This window comes from Hyla sarda, chromosome 4 (genome assembly GCF_029499605.1).
Source record: "Hyla sarda isolate aHylSar1 chromosome 4, aHylSar1.hap1, whole genome shotgun sequence".
Taxonomy (NCBI): domain Eukaryota; kingdom Metazoa; phylum Chordata; class Amphibia; order Anura; family Hylidae; genus Hyla; species Hyla sarda.
The window spans coordinates 344,717,702-344,738,138 of record NC_079192.1 but is presented as its reverse complement, the minus strand read 5'-3'; the positions used below and the strand labels follow the sequence as shown (position 1 = coordinate 344,738,138).

Sequence of the window (20,437 nt, the reverse complement as noted above, 5' to 3'; positions counted from 1 at the left end):
ATTGCATACACTAAACAATGCATTGCTATAGCACAGTGTTATCGGTGCTCCATTAGTTCATGCTGCTGAGGCTTCCTGCACTATTGTAGCACTGATTGGATGAGCTGGAGGAAGCTAAGAGACCACCGCTCGTTCTCTCAGATGATCGGGGCCCTTTGATTTTCTTGTTATTGTAACTTTTTTTTGTACAAAAATTTGTGTGCTTAAATTTTCCTCTTCCGACCCCTTCAGGACACAGTTTATTTTGAGGCCTTGTTTTTTGTTTGACCAGTTGCACTTTGTAATAACATCACTCATTTTACCCAAAAATGTATGGAAAACCCCCAAAATTATTTTTTGTGTAAGGAAATTTAAACAAAAATAATAATTTTGCAAATTCGTTCTCACGCAACAAATTACATGTTTTCTATATTCTCTGGGTCAATAAGATTGAAATGATACCCATGGTTACATACATTTCTATTATTGTACTGCTTTTAAAAAATCTGAAACTTTTTTTTTTTTTTTTTTTACAAACTCAGTTTGTTTAAAATTGCCCTATTTTGACCACCTCTAACTTTTTTGTTTTACCATATTCAGGGATGTGTGAGGACTAATTTTTTGTGCCATGATCTGTAGTTTGTTGTAGTGCCACAATTGCGCATATTTGACTTTTTTATTGCTTTTTATTACATTTTTTGCAGTTTGATGTGACAAAAAAGCTGGAAGTTTAGACTTTTTGTTTTTTACGTTTACGCCGTTCGCCGTAGGGGATCATTTATAGTTTTTTTTTATGCTTTTGTGTATTAATATGGGGGAAAGGGGTGATTTAAAACTTTATTGGGGGAGGGGCTTTTTCAATTCCTTTTTTCCACTTCTTTTTTCACTTTTTTTTTAAAACTTTTTTTTAAATTTTTTTACACTTTTATAGTCCCCATAGGGCACAATCATTAGATTGCTAATACTGTTCAGTGCTATGCATAGGGTATAACACTGATCAGTATTGTCAGCTATCTTCTGCTCTGGTCTGCTGGAAGGCTGATCAGTGCAGAAGACACCGGGAGACGGACGGAGGCAGGTGAGGGAACCACTGTCCGCCATCTTGACTGATCCGATTCCCACCTTTTTTTTGTTTTGACCTTCATCCGGTCATTCCTGCTGCTACCCTCGTGTCCGTCTATAAATCCTTCTGTGTTATTGTATTGTACATTGGACCTGACTAAGAAGAGATTAACCCCTTTGAAATGCATTGTCCAGAACATATTGGAATAAACAGCTTTTGTTATGTTATCTTGTGGTCCGTGTTGTGTTCACCTCCCAAGAGCTGGTGTGCGCCAGCAACAAACCTGTCTTTTCCAGAATTCCTCAAGATTTTTCTTGCGCTGGCCGCTCTTCTGGATACTGGTTTGGGTCGCAGGCCGCCACCGCAAACTATTGTTCTGATTACATGTGAGTATAGGTGTTGTGCCTAGAACCCAAAAACGTAAAGTAGGCAGCCTACTAACAACTGTAAAAATATTCTATGTGTAAAGGTTTATTGTACTAGGGAGCGCCCTATCTGTTCTCTTTTTCTATATACCAGGTTTGAGGTACATAGAACTGATTTATTCAACCAGTAGTCAACACGAGAAAGTGCATTGTCCCCTTTAGAAGGAAATGCAAGAATGTCTGAACAGGGGCCAAAGGGCCACAAAATTAAATGTGTCATGAAGAGGACAGGTGATGATGGCAAGAGACACTAACCTGCCACTACAAAACTTGCCTCACCTTTACTGTCTAAGTTACTGAATTTTTATTTGGTGGATTCATTTGTTTTTACAAAATTTCAGATAGATCTGTTTTAGTTGGTTTGCAAATTGGGTTTGTGTATGCACTTTACCTATTATCTCCTGTGGCAAACTACCTGCAAATTTTGGCCCTTTAGGATTCAGTGTTTCCACAAACCTAAATGATAAGGTCATTTTGGAAGCTGAAATGTTGATGAGTTTGACATGTGAAAGTGAAAGTTATTAATATTAACACTATTAATAAGCATGTGTGGATGGAAATAGGTCAAACTTTAGTCATCCTATTCAACCAGAAGGGACAATAGACTTATTTTTCCAATTGGTAACTAAAGATGTTAAGTCCTTAGTGTACCCTAGTATGGCAAACAATTTGTTAGGTGCTGAAAATAGGGCCTTGAAATGCACCTGTACAATTAAAATGAAGCATCACAGTGTCAATCAGTGGGGTTCCCATCTAATGCATAGATGCTTTGGGTTCTTCAGAGGCACACTTTTAGAGGTTTTTTTTTTTAAACTTTTTTTTTTGTAAAAGTTCTGTGGTTTGGTCTTCTGAGTAGTCATTGTCCTGTAATGTATGTCCAAGAAGTGTTTGTAAAACTTAAGTCATAAGTGTGCACAGAAGCAGAAGGTGACTCCAATCCAGGCATAGAAACATTTCAGAGATCGAGAGAAATGGGAGGCCCCCATCACTAAATTTCAAGTATCATTGCAAAGGGTCTGAATAGTTACATAGTGACATTGTACTGCTGAAAAAAGACATATGTCCATCAAGTTCAAGCAGGAATTGAAGGGAAGTGTTGGATGAAGGGAAAGGTTGGATGAAGGGAAGGGATGTGATTTTATATTTCTGCATAAACAGTAATGATTTATTGTTCTAGGAATGTAGCTAACCCTTTTTTGAAGCTTTCATCTGTTACTTCTGTGACCAGCTCCTGAGGTAGACTGTTCTATAAATTCACAGTTCTTATGGTAAAGAAGGCGTGTTGACCATTGAGACTAAACCTATTTTTCTCCAGACGGATGGAGTGCCCCCTTGTCCTTTTTGGAGATTTAACCTAGAACAGTTATCCCCATTTTTATTGTATGGACAATTCATATCCTTATGTACGTTGCTCATATCGCCCTTTAAACGTCTCTTTAATTATATTTTTATAGTTCGGACATTTACGCACACGGCGATACCACATATGTTTTGTTTTTTTATTTACACAGTTTTATTTTTTTTATGGGAAAAGGGGGGTGATTCAAACTTTTATTAGGGAAGGGGTTAAATGACCTTTATTAACACTTTTTTTTTACTTTCTTTTTGCAGTGTTATAGGTCCCATAGGGACCTATAACACTGCACACACTGATCTCTCATGCTGATCACTGGCGTGTATTAACACGCCTGTGATCAGTGTTATCAGCGCTTGACTGCTCCTGCCTGGATCTCAGGCACGGAGCAGTCATTCGTCGATGGGACACCGAGGAGGCAGGTAAGGGCCCTACCGGTGTCCTGTAAGCTGTTCGGGATTTCACTGTGGCGGTCCCGAACAGCCCGACTGACTAGCCGGGATAGTTTCACTTTCACTTTAGAAGCGGCGGTCAGCTTTGACCACCGCTTCTAAAGGGTTAATACCGCACATTGCCGCGATCGGTGATGTGTGGTATTAGCTGCGGGTCCCGGCCGTTGATGAGCGCCGGGACCGACGCGATGTGATGCGTCCTGCGTCGTTAAGGGGTTAAAGGGGAACTCCGGTGAAAAACTTTTTTTTTTTTTTATCATCAACTGGTGCCAGAAAGTTAAACAGATTTGTAAATGACTTCTATTAAAAAAATCTTAATCCTGTACTTATTAGCTGCTGAATACTACAGTGGAAATTCTTTTCCGTTTGAAACACAGAGCTGACATCATGAGCACATTGCTCTCTGCTGACATATCTATCTATTTTAGGAACCATCCAGGGTAAAAAGAAATCCCAATAGCAAACATATGCTGTTCTGGACAGTTCATAAAATGGACAGAGATGTCAGCAGAGAGCACTGTGCTCAAGATGTCAGCAGACAGTTCTGTGTTTCAAAAAGAAAAGAATTTCCGCTGTAGTATTCAGCAGCTAATAAGTATAGGAAGGATTAAGATTTTTTAATAGAACTAATATACAAATCTGGCACCAGTTGATTTAAAAGAAAAAGAAAAAAGTTTTTCAACGGAGTACCCCTTTAACCCCTTAAGGACTCAGCCCATTTTGGCCTTAAGGAAGCAGAAAATTTTATTTTTACGTTTTCATTTTTTCCTCCTCGCCTTCAAAAAATCATAACTCTTTTATATTTTCATCCACAGACTAGTATGAGGGCTTGCTTTTTGCGCGACCAGTTGTCCGTTGTAATGCCATCACTCACTTTACCATAAAATGTATGGCGCAACCAAAAAAATACTATTTGTGTGGGGAAATTAAAAAGAAAACTGCAATTTTGCTAATTTTGGAAGGTTTCGTTTTCATGCCATACAATTTATGGTAAAATGACATGTGTTATTTATTCTTTGGGTCAATACGATTAAAATGATACCCATGATAACATACTTTTCTATTACTGTTGCGCTTAAAAAAAATCACAAACTTTTTAACCAAATTAGTATGTTTAAAGGGTACCTCTCATCAAATAAACTTTTGATATATTTTAGATTAATGAATGTTGAATAACTTTTCAATAGCATGTTAATGAAAAATATGCTTCTTTCTATTGTATTTTTCCCGATCAGTCCTGTCAGTAAGCATTTCTGACTCATGTTGGAGTCCTAAACACTCAGAGCTGCCAGCCTGCTTTGTTCACAGCCAAACAGGCTGTGAACAAAGCAGGCTGGCAGCTCTGAGTGTTCTCCTTTGTGAACAAAGCAGACTGGCAGCTCGTAGTGTTTAGGACTCCAGCATGAGTCTGAAATGCTTGCTGCCAGGACTGGTAGGGAGACCCCTAGTGGTCATTTCTTCGAAGTGGAAAATTAAATAGAAAGAAGCATATTTTTTTAATAACATGCAATTGTGAAGTTATTTTGCATACTGTAATCTATAATATATCAAAAGTTTTTTTGATGAGAGGTACCCTTTAAGATTCCCCTATTTTGAAGACCTATAACTTTTTCATTTTTCCGTATAAGCGGCGGTATGAGGGCTAATTTTTTGCACCGTGATCTTTACTTTTTATTGATACCATATTTGCTAATATAAAACTTTTAATACATTTTTTATTATTTTTTTAAAATAAAATGTTATAAAAAAGCAGCTATTTTAGACTTTTTTTTTTTACGTTCACGCCGTTCACCATACGGTATCATTAACATTTTATTTTAATAGTTCAGATATTTACGCACGCGGCGATACCAAATATGTATATAAAATATATTTTTAACACTTTTTGGGGGTGAAATAGGGAAAATGGTGCAATTTACGTTTTTATTGGGGGAGGGTTTTTTTCACATTTTCTTTACTTTTTTTACTTTTATTTTTACACTTTAATAGTCCCCATAGGGGACTATTTATAGCAATCACTCGATTGCTAATCCTGTTCAGTGCTATGTATAGGACATAGCACTGATCAGGGTTATCGGTCATCTTCTGCTCTGGTCTGCAGGAAGGCAGATCAGAGCAGAAGACTCCCGGAAGACAGCGGAGGCAGGTGAGGGGACCTCCGTCTGCCGTGCAGGATGATCGGATTGCCGCGGCAGCGCTGCGGGCGATCCGATCATCCAATTAAGTCACCGCGATCCTGCAGATGCCGTGATCGGTATTGATCACGGCATCTGAGGGGTTAATGGCGGACATCCGCGGGATCGCGGGTGTCCGCCATTACCGGCGGGTCCATGGCTGCGACCAACAGCCGGGACCTGCCTCGCATGATCCGGGCATCGCTCCGATGCCCGCGATTATGCTTAGGACGTAAATGCGCCTTAATTATCACCTCACCAGGATGCACATTTACGTCCTGCGTCGTTAAGGGGTTAAAGCAGTTCAGTACATTACCAGCACTTGCCCGGCCTGCATCATTTCCTCCCTCTTCCTTTGCATATACCGAACTAAAGAACCCATTCAGTAGCTCTGCCAGTGACTACCTCCCCATTATCATTATTAATGGGTCCTAAATGCTCTGTCCTTTTTTTTGCTATTTTTATGATACTTTTACAGATTTTATTAAGCTCCTTGTAGTTTTAAAAGCAAAAGCTGACCCATCAGATTTTAATTTTTTTGTTGTTTATTGCTCTTTTAACATCAGTTGTCAGCCATGTAGGATTAAGTTTTAATCTTTTATACCTGTTCCCCATAGAAATAAATTTAGCTGTATAGTTATTCAGTGTTGATTTAAAAAATTTCCCATGTATCATCTGTATCAGTATTTGACAACAGTTTAGTCCCAGTCTATGTCCGTAAGTGCAGGAAATTTGCCATTTTAGAATTTTATGTTCATGCCCTCACAAAACAAACTATATTGTGGTCGCTTTTACCAAGTTTACATACACAGTTACGTTCCCAACCAGCTCTGCATTGTTAGAAAAGACCAGATCCAACAGAGCATAACTTCTTGGTGGGTCCTCCACAAACTGGGCCATAAAAATATCCTGCAATAAATGTAGGAATTGTCTCGCCTTTTTAATTCTAGCCAAACCCTGATCAATCAATATCTGGATAGCTAAAATCTCCAATTATTACCATAGTACCCGACCGGGCAGCCCTCTCTATGGTTCTTTGTAACCGGTGGGGCTAAAAACTTCCCCTGTAAGGCCCTACTCTCGCATTATTAACTCCCTTCTTGGCAAGTGTCATTCGCCCTAAAAAGGGCGGCCCCACACAGGAACCTCTCCCTAATTCCACTTGCATGGTTTTTAGTTGGAAATAGGGAGAAGTTCCTGTGTGGGGCCGCCCTTTATTTGTCGATTAACACTTGCCAAGAAGGGAATTAATAATTCGAGAGTAGGGCCTTACAGAGGAAGTTTTTACTCCCACTGGTTACAATGGACCATACGCTGTTCCCTTCCACCTTTTAGAGGTCTTTGCATCACATCAATACTTGGTGGTGTAGGTGGCACATGGTGTTCTTTGCACACCTTTCCTTATGTTTGATTTAAAAAAAAAATTTGGGTACACGTATTTTATCCTAAGAAAAGTTACGTTTTAGCTAATGCATATCCTCAATATTTACTTGTGGTCTGATGCGGAGGAATGTCTGTAACTGGGGATCAGCACCTTAAATATGTTTTGCACTATCCATATTTGTGAAGTGTTGGTGTTGCACTATGGTCAATCTACTCTGATGCATCAGGCATTGGTGGGTGGAAATCCTGGCTGATCCATGCTTGATTCATCTTCACAAAGGTCAGGCTCTCCACATTTTTCATGGACAGACAAGTTCTCTATGGCCCCCCACTAAACACCCACTCTGATGGCACACTACTGGCCAGGCAGGACAGCTTTTCCAGGGTAAACTCTGCTAGTTGCAGCCACAAATAAAGTTTGGCTGCCCAGAAGTCCAGTGGCTCTTCAAGGTGTGTTGGCATGGTCATGTCAAGGTATGCCACCACCTGCTGGTTCAGGTCCTGCTCCCGGTCTACCTGCTGCTGATGAGTTGCTTCACTATGTGTGTGAAGAAAGCTACTCAGCTACTCAGCAACTGATTTAAAAAAAAATTTGGGTACACGTATTTTATCCTAAGAAAAGTTACGTTTTAGCTAATGCATATCCTCAATATTTACTTGTGGTCTGATGCGGAGGAATGTCTGTAACTGGGGATCAGCACCTTAAATATGTTTTGCACTATCCATATTTGTGAAGTGTTGGTGTTGCACTATGGTCAATCTACTCTGATGCATCAGGCATTGGTGGGTGGAAATCCTGGCTGATCCATGCTTGATTCATCTTCACAAAGGTCAGTCTCTCCACATTTTTCGTGGACAGACAAGTTCTCTATGGCCCCCCACTAAACACCCACTCTGATGGCACACTACTGGCTGGGCAGGACAGCTTTTCCAGGGTAAACTCTGCTAGTTGCAGCCACAAATAAAGTTTGGCTGCCCAGAAGTCCAGTGGCTCTTCAAGGTGTGTTGGCATGGTCATGTCAAGGTATGCCACCACCTGCTGGTTCAGGTCCTGCTCCCGGTCTACCTGCTGCTGATGAGTTGCTTCACTATGTGTGTGAAGAAGCTACTCAGCAACTGTAGACTCAGGCTGCTGCTGATGGAGCTGGTCTGCTCCTGCCACCCCACCCCTCCCCAGCAGCCATGGCAGTGGAAGGTGAGCTCAGAGGGCCCCCCGAGTCAGTTCTGCGAGAGGATGGACGATGGCGCCGATAGGCATCAGCCAACTGACTACGTAAGATGTCTCTGTAGTAGGTCAGTTTGTCCTCCCTCTCAGTTTGTATAGTCTGTCCAACATATGGAGGCTGGAATTCTAAAACGTGGAAGCGTCGCAAATCAGACTATGTTGGGGGATACCGTTCTGATGCTGCAGCTCAAGGAGGGTGTGCTTTGTGGTGTACGAGTGGCTAAAGTGCTTGCAAAGTTTCCTTCCCATTGTTAGGATGTCTTGCAGATGGGGGCAACACTGTAATAACTGCTCGACAACCAGATTGAACACATGGTGAATGTCTCAGGTTTCCTTGTCGCAGCGCAGACAAGATGTTCTTCCTGTTGTCGGTCACCATGGTTCCCATTTCCAGTTTTCGTGGAGTAAGCCATGATTCAATTACTTAATGAATGAATGAGAGCAGTTCCTCCCCTGTGTGACTCCGTTCGCCAAGGCAAACCATGTGAAGGACAGCGTGACACTGCCGTGCCCTGCACACATGGTATACTGGAGGGGCACTGAGACTTGTCCGTGCAATGGAGGATGAGGTGGCGGGGTCGCACACTGTCACAGGACCAACGGCCTGAGAGCATGGAGGCGGAAGTGGCGTGACCTTTCCAAGTTGCTGTTGTGGCTGTGCAGGTACCACATTCAACCAGTGGGCTGTAAAGGACATGTATTGTCCCTGACCGTACTTACAGCTCCACCCTTTGGCGCTGCCCTGCACTTTGGTACACACCGATAGGTTCAAGGACTGGCCCACCTTCTCTTCCACAAAATTGTGCAGGGCTGGTACTGCCTTCTTCGCAAAGAAAGTCCACCACTTGAAAAGGGAGGGACTGCAGCACCACCAACTTGGACAGGAGCACATTCAGCTTCTGCGCCATTGGATGAGTGGGCGTATATTGTTGTCTCTTGGACATGGCTTTGCCGATGGATTGCTGGCGAAATGACTTGAAGTAGGAGGAGCAGGAGCATCTGAGTGACAGCTCCCTTCAGCTGAGGTGATGGAGCCTTGGCTGGCTGAAACAGGGAGCGGCATGCCACTGAGTGATGCAGCAGGCTGGACCACCACATTGGAGCCACGGTTCCTGGAGGCCGATTTATGGTGACACTGCATATGCTGGCGCAGGGCCGTGGTGCCTACATTGGGACCCTGGCCATGCTTCACCTTCTGCCGACACATCTTGCATGTGGCCAGGTTAACATCCTCCTGATGCTTGATTAAAAACTGCCACACCGCCGAGTAGATTATTTTCCCACCAACACTCCGCACTGATTGACTGCTTCTGCACCTGGCTCCCAAGTGCGATCTGCTTAATCATCATTGAGTTGTGTCTGCACGTCACTGATGTCCTCCCTAGGTTACTCAACAGTGTCTGCTTCAGGAGCCTGAACGCTCGCAATACCACCTCCAACGCCACTCTCCACAACACTACTTGCTCGCCTAGCGGAAGAAGCGGCTGATGTCTCCTCCACTTCTTGGCTGGGCAGTAGCTACTGACTGTCCTCTAGTAGATCGTCCTCACTAAATAGTGGAGCTGAACCCACAGCATAAGATACTTCTGTGGGGGAGGGAACAGCATAGGACAGAGGCAATGGGAGGACAGGGACTGCTCCCGGGCCATGCCAACTGAGGGTTGTGTCTGAGGATCCCATCGACTGTTGACTGGGGTTGTCAGATGTCACTTGTGATGAAGTGGATGACCATGTTAACCAATCGATGATGGCAGATGGGTTGCTGGTCCAAACACGACTGCTAGCTGATGCCGGGAGCTCAGACTCCTGCTGCGACACACCGCTAGTCTGCTGCAACCTCTGCCTGATGAATTTAGGCCTCTACTACTCCTCTGTGCACGTCCTGGCACTTCTCTGCCTGACATACTTAGTGCGTATATGGAGCGTATATAAAACGCTCTACTACATTTAAAACAGTATTTGTCTACAACACCAGCAGGTGTGTACTTTTGGCTGGCTTTTCACAGTATCTAGGCCCTTAGGACTTTAGCAGGAACAAAATGGTACAACACTTAGATGTACGCACAGGTTACACTTAATAGAGGACAATAAGCTTTTAGTGCTCTGCTCACCCTAACTGGCTGGATACTATGAACTTTTCAGTTGTTGTACACACCAGTGCTGCACACACAGTCGCGGTGTACTACTCCCAAAATTGCACTTTCTCTCTCTCTGTCTCACTCCCTTCCCTATCAGTGCTTCTAGGCTTGATTTGGGCTTGAGGTGAATCGCTGCTGTAAAAATGCTTTTCTGTGCTGCACACACTGCTGTCTGTCCCCCTCTCTGTAATAGCATGCTGATATGACTGGCCACAAGATGTCTGCCGATTTATATAGGGCTGTGACATCACAGAGGTGGCTGGCTGCTGATAGGCTGCATGGGATTCAGGGTCATCCTGCTGACCCTTATTCTCGCCTTGCCAGGATTCCTTGCCCCATGTCCTCACATGTGGATCCGCCATTTTAGAGGCCTGGCCCCTGGAGCCTGGACTGCACTAAATGGAGTTTAATGAAGCGATTCATGCAATCGAATTTCTGCTATATTCGCATTCATTACGAATCAAATTTTTCGCTCATCACTAAATACAACCTTAGAGGTCCTTTCCTTCAGCTTGGCACCTAGTTCTGTACAATTATTCTTTAGGGATACTAGGGATACTATGCCTATGGAAAAAAAATTTCCCTTTTAATTAATTTTAAAAAAATCGAAATGTCTGTTGCCATTTTAGTGTTATAAGTACAGAATGGTTTGGAAAGCACAAGCAACATAACAAATTTTGAAAAAGCAAGTGGGTCTGAAAACTTTCTGGATACACTGTATGTCCTCCAAGTAATCCTTATATTTATAACTTCTTATAGTGATCTAATACCCTGCTGGTATTATATCACTGTAATCTGCATACACGGCATTTTTGGGGAATCACGCCATCCCTATTTATTGCAGACCAAGGTATTAAATGTAGAATAAGGTAGATATATAGATCAGAGAGAAAATGCAAAAACAATATAACTACTAAACAGTGGGGCAAAAAAGTATTTAGTCAGCTACGAATTGTTCAAGTTCTCCCATTTAAAAAGATGAGAGAGGCCTGTAATTTTCATCATAGGTATACCTCAACTATGAGAGACATAATGAGAAAAAAAATCCATAAAATCACATTGTCTGATTTTTAAATAATTAATTTGCAAATTATGGTGGAAAATACGTATTTGGTTGATCTCAATTACAATGACAGAGGTCAAACATTTCCTGTAAGTCTTCACAAGGTTTTCAGACACTGTTGCTGGTATTATGGCCCATTCCTCCATGCAGATCTCCTTTACAGCAGTGATGTTTAGGGCTGTCCCTGGGCAACACAGACTTTCAACTCCCTCCAAAGGTTTTCTATTGGGTTTAGATGTGGAGACTTCCTTGGCCACTCCAGGACCTTGAAATGCTTCTTATGATGCCACTCCTTCATTGCCCGGGCGGTGTTTTTGGGATCATTGTCATGCTGAAAAACCCAGCCACGTTTAATCTTCAATGCCCTTGCCCCATTCCTTCTTTCGTTTACACGCATCAGTCGTCCTGGTCCCTTAGCATAAAAACAGCCCCAAAGCATGATGTTTCCACCCCATGCTTCACAGTAGGTAGGGTGTTCTTTGGATGCAACTCCGCATTCTATCTCCTTCAAACACGGTGAGTGGAGTTTTTATCAAAATTTTCTACTTTGGTTTCATCTGACTATGTGACATTCTCCCAATACTCTTCTGGATCATCCAAATGCTCTCTACCAAACTTCAGATGGGCTCGGACATGTACTGGCTTAAGCAGGGGGACATGTCTGGCACTGCATGATTTGAGTCCCTGGCGGCATATTGTGTTACTGATGGTAGCCTTTGTTACTTTGGTCCCAGCTCTCTTCAGGTCATTCACTAGATCCGAAGAAGTTTGAATCTGTGTAGCTCACTCAGCTCTTAAGAGATATACCTGAGGTGAACTGGTGTTACCGTCAGCCAGAGGTCTGACACGTATTATATAGTAAAGTTGATAAAACAACTGTAAACCAGTCCTCAAGGTATATTTAAAGATATAATAGAAGACAAAGTGTAATAGAAAAGAGATAAAATAGGGATGATCCTGATATAAAAATCAATTTAATATTTATTAAAATAATCACAAAATTGTTGATTTATCACTGATATTCGCTGTCCCTGCAGGGCCCTAGCATGGGACATAGAAGTCAGCAAAAATAAATATCATAAAATTTATATCATACAAATTAAATTAAAAATAAAATAGAATCTTGCATCTAAGTGAATAATGAGCCATCAAGTAACAGAAAGGGAGTTATGTATTTTTCAATTGCTGGAAAGTTTAGTTCCAATAGCAAGGTAGTGACCAAATGCAAAGTTCAAAATGTAGCAATCTTTGTATATGGTGAAATGAGAGTCATTGGTGGTACAGTGTTGCAAAATAATTCTAATAGCTAGGTAGTGACAAAGTTCAGCAAAGTTCAAATGTACAAATCTTAGTATCTGATGAAATGGCAGTCATTGGTGGTACAATGTTGCAAACTGTAGCAAATTATTACTTCAAATCACTTGATGTAATAGATGGATACGAGGTCTGATGCACAGCACCACTCACCGCTCCTGACGCCGTCTATGGTAACTGGCTGTACGGGCTGGTGTGGAGATGTCAGTCTCCAGCGATGCCCGGTGTCTCTGCTAGCCATGCGGATCTCCTTCTCCTTTGGTCCTCGGCTGGCACGGGTGGCACCGGCCTTTTAGGTATGCCGTGGATCGTGGGTTGGTCCAGGGAGACAGCGGTGATGGCAAAAAGAAGCAATGTAATATCAGCAATGGCGATGTAGTGGCAGCGGTGAGAATAGGTGCGGCGTGCCTCGAGTTAACTGAGCGCTGTGCGCACGTAATGCAGCGGTGGTCCCAAAACTAGGGAATTCCATCAGTTGCAAACGAACTTTTAAATAACGCTATATTGAAGATAAATTCAGATGGATTTAGGTAGATACAAGTCTATGGTTGGGTTCTAGATGCGTTTCAATGCCTCGGGCATTTTCCTCAGTATTTATATAAATTCACATTCACTAGATCCCCCCGTGTGGTTCTGGGATTTTTTCTCACCGTTCTTGTGATCATTTTTACACCACGGGGTGAGGTCTTGTGTTGAGCCCCAGATCGAGGGAGATTATCAGTGGTCTTGTATGTCTTCATTTTCTAATAATTGCTTCCACAGTTGATTTCTTCACACCAAGCTGCTTACCTATTGCATATTCAGTCTTCCCAGCCTGGTGCAGATCTACAATTTTATTTCTGGTGTCCTTCGACAGCTCCTTGCTTTTGGCCATAGTGGAGTTTGGAGTGTGATGATTGGATTTTGCATGTTCGTTTTTCACCTCGCACTATAGTAGCCATAACTCTTTTATTTTTCCATCTACAGACCCATATGAGGGCTTGGATTTTGCGAGATTGATTGCACTTTGTAATGACATCTTTTATTTTTCCAGAACATATGCTCTGAAACATTAAATTAAAGGACATCTGTAGCGGTACAAACACTTATCCCCTTTCCTCAAGATAGAGGATAAGTGTTTGATTGCGGGGGATCCGAACGCTGGGGCCCCCGGCGATCTCCTGTACGGGGCCGCGGCTCTCCCGTGTAGGGGGCGTGCCATCCGCAGCATGACGTTGCGGCCGGCACGCCTCCTCCATACACCTCTAGGTCGAAGCTACGTCACCATGGGAGCTAATGGCGGCGCCCCATTAGGGAGATCGAGGGGGGTCCCAGCGGTCGGACCCCCCGCAATCAAACACTTGTCCCCTATCCTGTGGATAAGGGATAAGTGTCATACAGCTGCAGTTGTCCTTTAAGAGGTTTTTGCCTCCTAATAATCTGATCATTTTCAATTTTATCCACTCCGCTGTTACTGGTAATGTCCTCCTAATAGGATATCACAATTCGTACCTGTTAAAATTAAAAAACACCCAGGCTTACTCTGCGTTACTGAAGTATCAGGCATGATGTTTTTTCAGCCTTCTCTGGATGTTTTTTTTTTATGCCTTTATATCCCTCTGGTATGCTACTCACTGCAGTTTAATCCACCTTTTCGCTGGCAAAATACCTGCAGCATGAACAAACCATAATAGTTGTCCTCCTAAGCTATTACTCTTTGCAGCTCCTCCAGAGTTACCATGGGCCTCTTGGTTGCTGCTCTATTTAACTTTTGCTTTGCCTGACTTCACTGCATGGATAGCCAGTAAAGGTCTTAAAGATTAAAACAATGACAAGGCCCCTTTCCTCGCCTGACGTAACCATATTGAGAACTGGTGGGCTCTTAAAGGGGTACTCCAGTGGAAAACTTATATATTTTTTTTAAATCAACTGATGCCAGCAAGTTTAAACATATTGGGGGAGATTTAACAAAACCTGTCTAGAGGAAAAGTTGCTGAGTTGCCCATAGCAACCAATCAGATCGCTTCTTTCATTTTGAAAAGGCCTCTGCAAAATGAAAGCAGCAATCTGATTGGTTGCTATGGGCAACTCAGCAACTTTTCCTCTAGACAGGTTTTGATAAATCTCCCCCATTATTTGTACATCACTTCTATTAAAAAAGTCTTAATCCTTCCACTACTTATTAGCATCTGTATACTACGTTTGCTATGGGTACGGTGTCCATTTCAGGACAGCATCATACATCAGCCGTACCTCCCTCATCCTTCAGCGAAAACTGCATCCCGCCTCCTCCCTCCTCTGTCAGGCAAAACCTTTGTCAACCTAAACTCTCTCATGCCTCAGACAAAAACGAAAGTCAGCAGAGCAGAGCTTCGGCAGACCTGCTAGCACAGTGTGTGATTGGCTGCCAGCACAGATACTGTGATTGGCTGATGGGAGCGTAGGTGTGTGCAGTCCCACTCCAGTGTTTAGACACGCTTCTTCACAAACCCTAATCCTCTCATGTACCCAGCTTTTCCCGATTTCTGCAAAACAAACCTACGCTCTCAGCTTTTCCCCTATTCCTGCAAAACCTACAGTTATGTACTCAGCTTTTCCCGATTCCTGCAAAACCTACAGTTATGTACTCGGCTTTTCCTGATTCCTGCAAAACCTACAGGTATGTACTCAGCTTTTCCCGATTCCTGCAAAACCTACAGTTATGTACTCAGCTGTAGGTTTTTCGGGAATTGGGAAAAGCTGAGTACATAACTGTAGGTATGCAGGAATCTGGAAAAGCTGAGTACATAGCTGTAGGTTTTTCAGGAATTGGGAAAAGCTGAGTACATAGATTTTCCCGATTCCTGAAAAACCTACAGCTATGTACTTTGCTTTTCCCGATTCCTGAAAAACCTACAGTTATGTACTCAGCTTTTCCCGATTCCTGCAAAACCTACAGTTATGTACTCAGCTTTTCCTGATTCCTGCAAAACCTACAGGTATGTACTCAGCTTTTCCCGATTCCTGCAAAACCTACAGTTATGTACTCAGCTGTAGGTTTTTCGGGAATTGGGAAAAGCTGAGTACATAACTGTAGGTATGCAGGAATTGGGAAAAGCTGAGTACATAGCTGTAGGTTTTTCCGGAATTGGGAAAAGCTGAGTACATAGATTTTCCCGATTCCTGAAAAACCTACAGCTATGTACTCTGCTTTTCCCGATTCCTGAAAAACCTACAGTTATGTACTCAGCTTTTCCCGATTCCTGCAAAACCTACAGTTATGTACTCAGCTTTTCCCGATTCCTGAAAAACCTACAGTTATGTACTGAGCTTTTAACAATTCCTGATAAACCTACAGCTGAGTACATAACTGTAGGTTTTGCAGGAATTGGGGAAAAGCTGAGAGCGTAGGTTTGTTTTGCAGGAATCAGGAAAAGCTGGGTACATGAGAGGAGTGGGACTGCACACACCTATGCTCCCATCAACCAATCACACTATCTGTGCTGGCAGCCAATCACACACTGTCTGTGCTAGCAGGTCTGACGAAGCTCTGCTGACTCAGCACTTTCATTTTCATCTGAGGTATGACAGACTTAAGGATGACAAAGGTTTTGGCTGATGCCTGACAGAGGAGGGAGGAGACGGGACGCCGTTTTGGCTGAAGGATGAGCGAGGTACAGCTTGACGGCTGATGCTGTCCCAAAATGGACACCGTATATGGGATTTTCTCCTGCTCTGGACAATTCCCAAAATGGACAGAGGTTTCAGCAGAGAGCACTGTGGCCGTGACAGAAAAGAAATCCCAAAAGAAAAGAATTTCCTCTGTAGTATACAGCTGCTAATACGTACTGGAAGGATTACAAAATTTTAATAGAAGTAATTTACAAATCTGTTTAACTTTCTGGTCCCTGTTGATGAAAAATGAAAAAAAGCTTTCTACTGGAGTACCCCTTTAAACAGGAGATTTACGGTAAAGCTAACAGTAAACCTCTCTGAACAGTGTCTGGAGGCTGTGGTACCTGCTGCACAAAAAGTTGATCATCCAGAGATCAGGAAATTCAATGAATGGAATGTTATGATAGTTATTGAAAAGAAAGGTGGTTCTATTGGTCACTGATATTTTTTTTCTTTAGGGTGCATTCCCACAGGGCGTATACGCAGCGTAGTTGACGCTGCGCAAAATTTATGGCAGCAGCGGGAAATACGCTGCGTATCCCTTGGTCACTATACACACAGGGCTTTCCGGCGGCAGCCCTATGTGTGTAGTGAGTTTTGGAGGCGGAGCCATATGCCGGCGTGTCTGTGATGCGCGGCTCCGCCACCAAAACTCACTGCACACATAGGGCTGCTGCCGGAAAGCCCTGTGTGTATAGTGAGCAAGGGATACGCAGGGTATTTCCCGCTGCTGCCATAAATTTTGCGCAGCGTCAAATACGCACCCTTAATGTCACAAATGTTTATTTGTAAATGAGTTGTTTATTATTCTCACTTTGATGAAAATAAACAAGTTTTCTTTTCATTTAGTTGCATAATCATTTTGCACACTAATCCAATAATTGTCCACGCATAGATATTCTCCAAAGTAAGCCAAAACCTCACTTCTTAATATTCAGATTTAAAGTGAAACTGACAGGCTGTTCACGTGCACTAAACTCAAAATACTGGGTTATAGTGCTGGTGAACAGCATTAAAATACAGGGTCACTTACTTGAATTATTGAAGTATTGCCAGTGTTATAGATCTTTAATCTTCTAGTTGTATTGCACAGCTCTGTGCAATGAAGTTGGGGAGCTGGCTTGCCACACACCCCTGCCGCCTCCATATTCCCCACTCTGGCCCGCCCACATAATAAAAATTCACTAGGACAAGAGAGCCGGGGAGTGCGTTGTGCTGGCTTCCCATTTCTATTGTTCAGAGCTGCGAAAGTACTAGAAAGCTAAAGACACATAAATCAGGCAATAATTCATTAATTCAAGTAAGTGACCCTGCATTTTAATGCTGTTCACCCTCTTGATCATAAGTAGATACCAATTGGTAATATTGCTTGGTACAGGCCCACTTGGTGGAGCTCTCCGCAAATTAAACAGAAATATTAACATTATGTGAGAAAAATAATAGTGTAAGGGAGGTGCTAAATAAAACTTATCATTTATTAATGTCTCAGTAAAATCTCTTCAATAAAATCACCTGGTAGTGATGAGTATATGATCAACTGGGTACAGTGCCACCAATGCAACACTGATTTAATGAAAGACACTGTTAATACATATGACTTCTCCTATATCCATCAGGAGAAGGAACCCCTGTTACAAAACTCACTATTCACAACGTGTTTCTGGTGCCCCTATTGGTATAGCGCCTTCCTCAGGGGAATTTATTAGGGGGTATCAAATGCCCATACATCAACTGCTTTACAGCCAGCACAGTAAACAAGATGTTCATACAAGGTTTACTATCTATGTAATAGGCTCAAAATATATCACAAGATCAGGCCAGCGCTTTCAGGATTCCTGCTGTATACTCAGCCCTGAAATGCCGCACGGTTAAGCTTATCTTCTCCTGGGTGAAGTTCCTGGAGTGCCGCGCTCTGCAGTAGCAGAGATGCCGGCTTGTTTCCACTCGGCGCGCTAATGAACCTCAAAAATAGCTCTTGATCCTCAAAAATACTAAGTGCCTATTAATTGTGCACACATTTTAGAACAAAATAAATTGATTATAAGAGTCTATAATTATTGGTTTTGGTGACAAACGCTCCTTAAAGGGGTATTCCGGGCAAACATTTTTTATCCAAAGGATAGGGGAAAAGATGTCTGATCGTGGGGGGCCCGGAGGGGGTGTGGCGTGATGTCACGTCCCCAGTCTCGGAAACACGGAGGTTTCCGAAACTGGAGATTCAATACCCGCATAGAATGCGGGGGGTCTCAGCAGCGGGGCCCCCCACGATCAGACATCTTATGCCCTATCCTTTGGATAGGGGATAAAATGTTTTTGCCCGGAATACCCCTTTAAATAGGTAGATTCTAGCTACCACTCAGGGCATTGTTGTAGACATTTAATACATATATTAAAAGTATAATTAATGTTTTTGTTTTTTTAGCTTATTAAAATATATAATATATGCTTTTCTGTCTCTTTCAGAAGAAACCTGCCTTGGTGATAAATCTGTTTTCTGTCGTATGGAAGTGCTCTCTCGGTATTGCTCAATGCGTGGATATAGCAGACTTTGCTGTAAAGCCTGCAATTCATCTCAAAACTCAAGTAACAATAATGTAAGAAATAACACCACTGAAAGGCTTCCATCGGCAAATCCAACTCTTCCAAGCTTCCCATCTATTGTGTCACACACCCCTGTTTACAGCACACAGGTGTCTACTAAAAATGCAAGTGACACTCTGCAAGACACCAACAGAATAGATGTCATCTATAAAAACAATAGGCTTGACAATGAAGTTCCCCCTCCTATTCCCCTACCACGTAGACGGAACATGTATGAAAAGACTAAAAACCAGAGGATTCAACAGCTCATTGCTGAGAAATTACAAGAAGCTAAGAAGAAGCTTCATTAACATCAAGAGCATTTTCTACGAAAATGAAAGAATATGTCACCATACAAGACCTAGACTGTCAAGGCATTTCTAAAACTACCATTTTATACACTTGCAGTGAATATTGCAGGTAACCTTTTCAGAACATAGTTTGGTATTTCATCTGTTATAAAAGTTACAAAACCTACAGTGATCTTCAAGGGTAACATTGTTTACAGATGCTTCTGGTGCTGTTTTTTTAACCACAAAATCAGTTTGTCTACATTTACTACAATAATATTATTGTCACGCATTCATGTAAAAGTGTAAATTATATCTCTTACTGTTTGTAAAAATATACAATTAGAACATTTTGCAATAGAATCACTATGTTCTGCTCTCATTTTCTTATACTAGATATGTTTTTCTTTTCACAATAAACAATTATAGTGTACCTTCAATGTTGTGGGCACTTTTATAAAAAATGACTATAGTGCAGCACTGTGCACAATAGTCATTTTTTTAATAAATTTTTATTGGGAATTTGGCACCGGAATGCCTATGTTTTCCCTGCTGCATACAACTGTGCATTAGCACCTATCTCCAGCGTAAGTGCCAGCGCTGTCAAATCAATTTGTGCCAGAGATGGGTACTGATGCACAGTTATTTGTGGCGGGGAGAATGGGTGCTCAGTGAAGGTATTCTAGTGCCAAATTCAAAATGAAAGTGATTTAGAAAAATTTACTTTTTCTTAAAGGGGTACTCCTTCTCTTCAAAGGATAGGGGATAAGATGCCTGATCACGGGGCTCCCTCCACTGGGGACCCCTGTCATCTTGCACGCAGCACCCCGTTACAATCAGTCCCCGGAGCATGTTCGCTCCGGGTCTGATTCCTGGTGATCACGGGGCCGGAGCATAGTGACATCACAATGCTCCGGCCACGTGATCGACAGTTATCAGACCCGGAACGAACACGCTCCTGGGACTGATTTTAACGGGGTGCGGTGTGCAAGATAACAGGGGTCCCCAGCGGCGGGACCCCCGCAATCAGGCATCTTCTCCCCTATCCTTTGGATTGGGGATAAGATGTCTAAGCGTTGGAGTACCCCTTTTACAGTGCCCACAACATTAGAGGTGTACTTTAACTACTATTTTCTGCCAACCTTGTATACGTTGTCCCAACACAGTCAACCACCTAAATACCATGCCATGTAGGTGCTACAGAAGAAAGAAAGAAAGCATTTCATGTGGCCTTTCAAATAAAAGGGTATCCATGTAATACATGAACGGTGCTGGTCTTACAGGGCTACAGCTAGATAGCACCTTTCTGCTTTGGCTCACAGGAGTGGGTCCAAGCAGGTCTATGTGCACTATTAGGAAATATA

At 42.5% G+C, this 20,437-nt stretch overlaps 1 protein-coding gene across 1 annotated transcript in view; it reads left to right on the top strand.

The window, feature by feature from the left end:
* The window catches only part of LOC130267183 (A disintegrin and metalloproteinase with thrombospondin motifs 2-like), a 761,535-nt gene extending 741,764 nt beyond the window's left edge, over positions 1-19,771 (top strand). The window contains 1 exon segment of the mRNA XM_056516542.1: positions 18,667-19,771. Coding sequence (XP_056372517.1) covers positions 18,667-19,094 — 428 coding nt within the window. The 3' untranslated portion in view covers positions 19,095-19,771.
* The last annotated feature ends 666 nt before the right edge of the window (positions 19,772-20,437 follow it).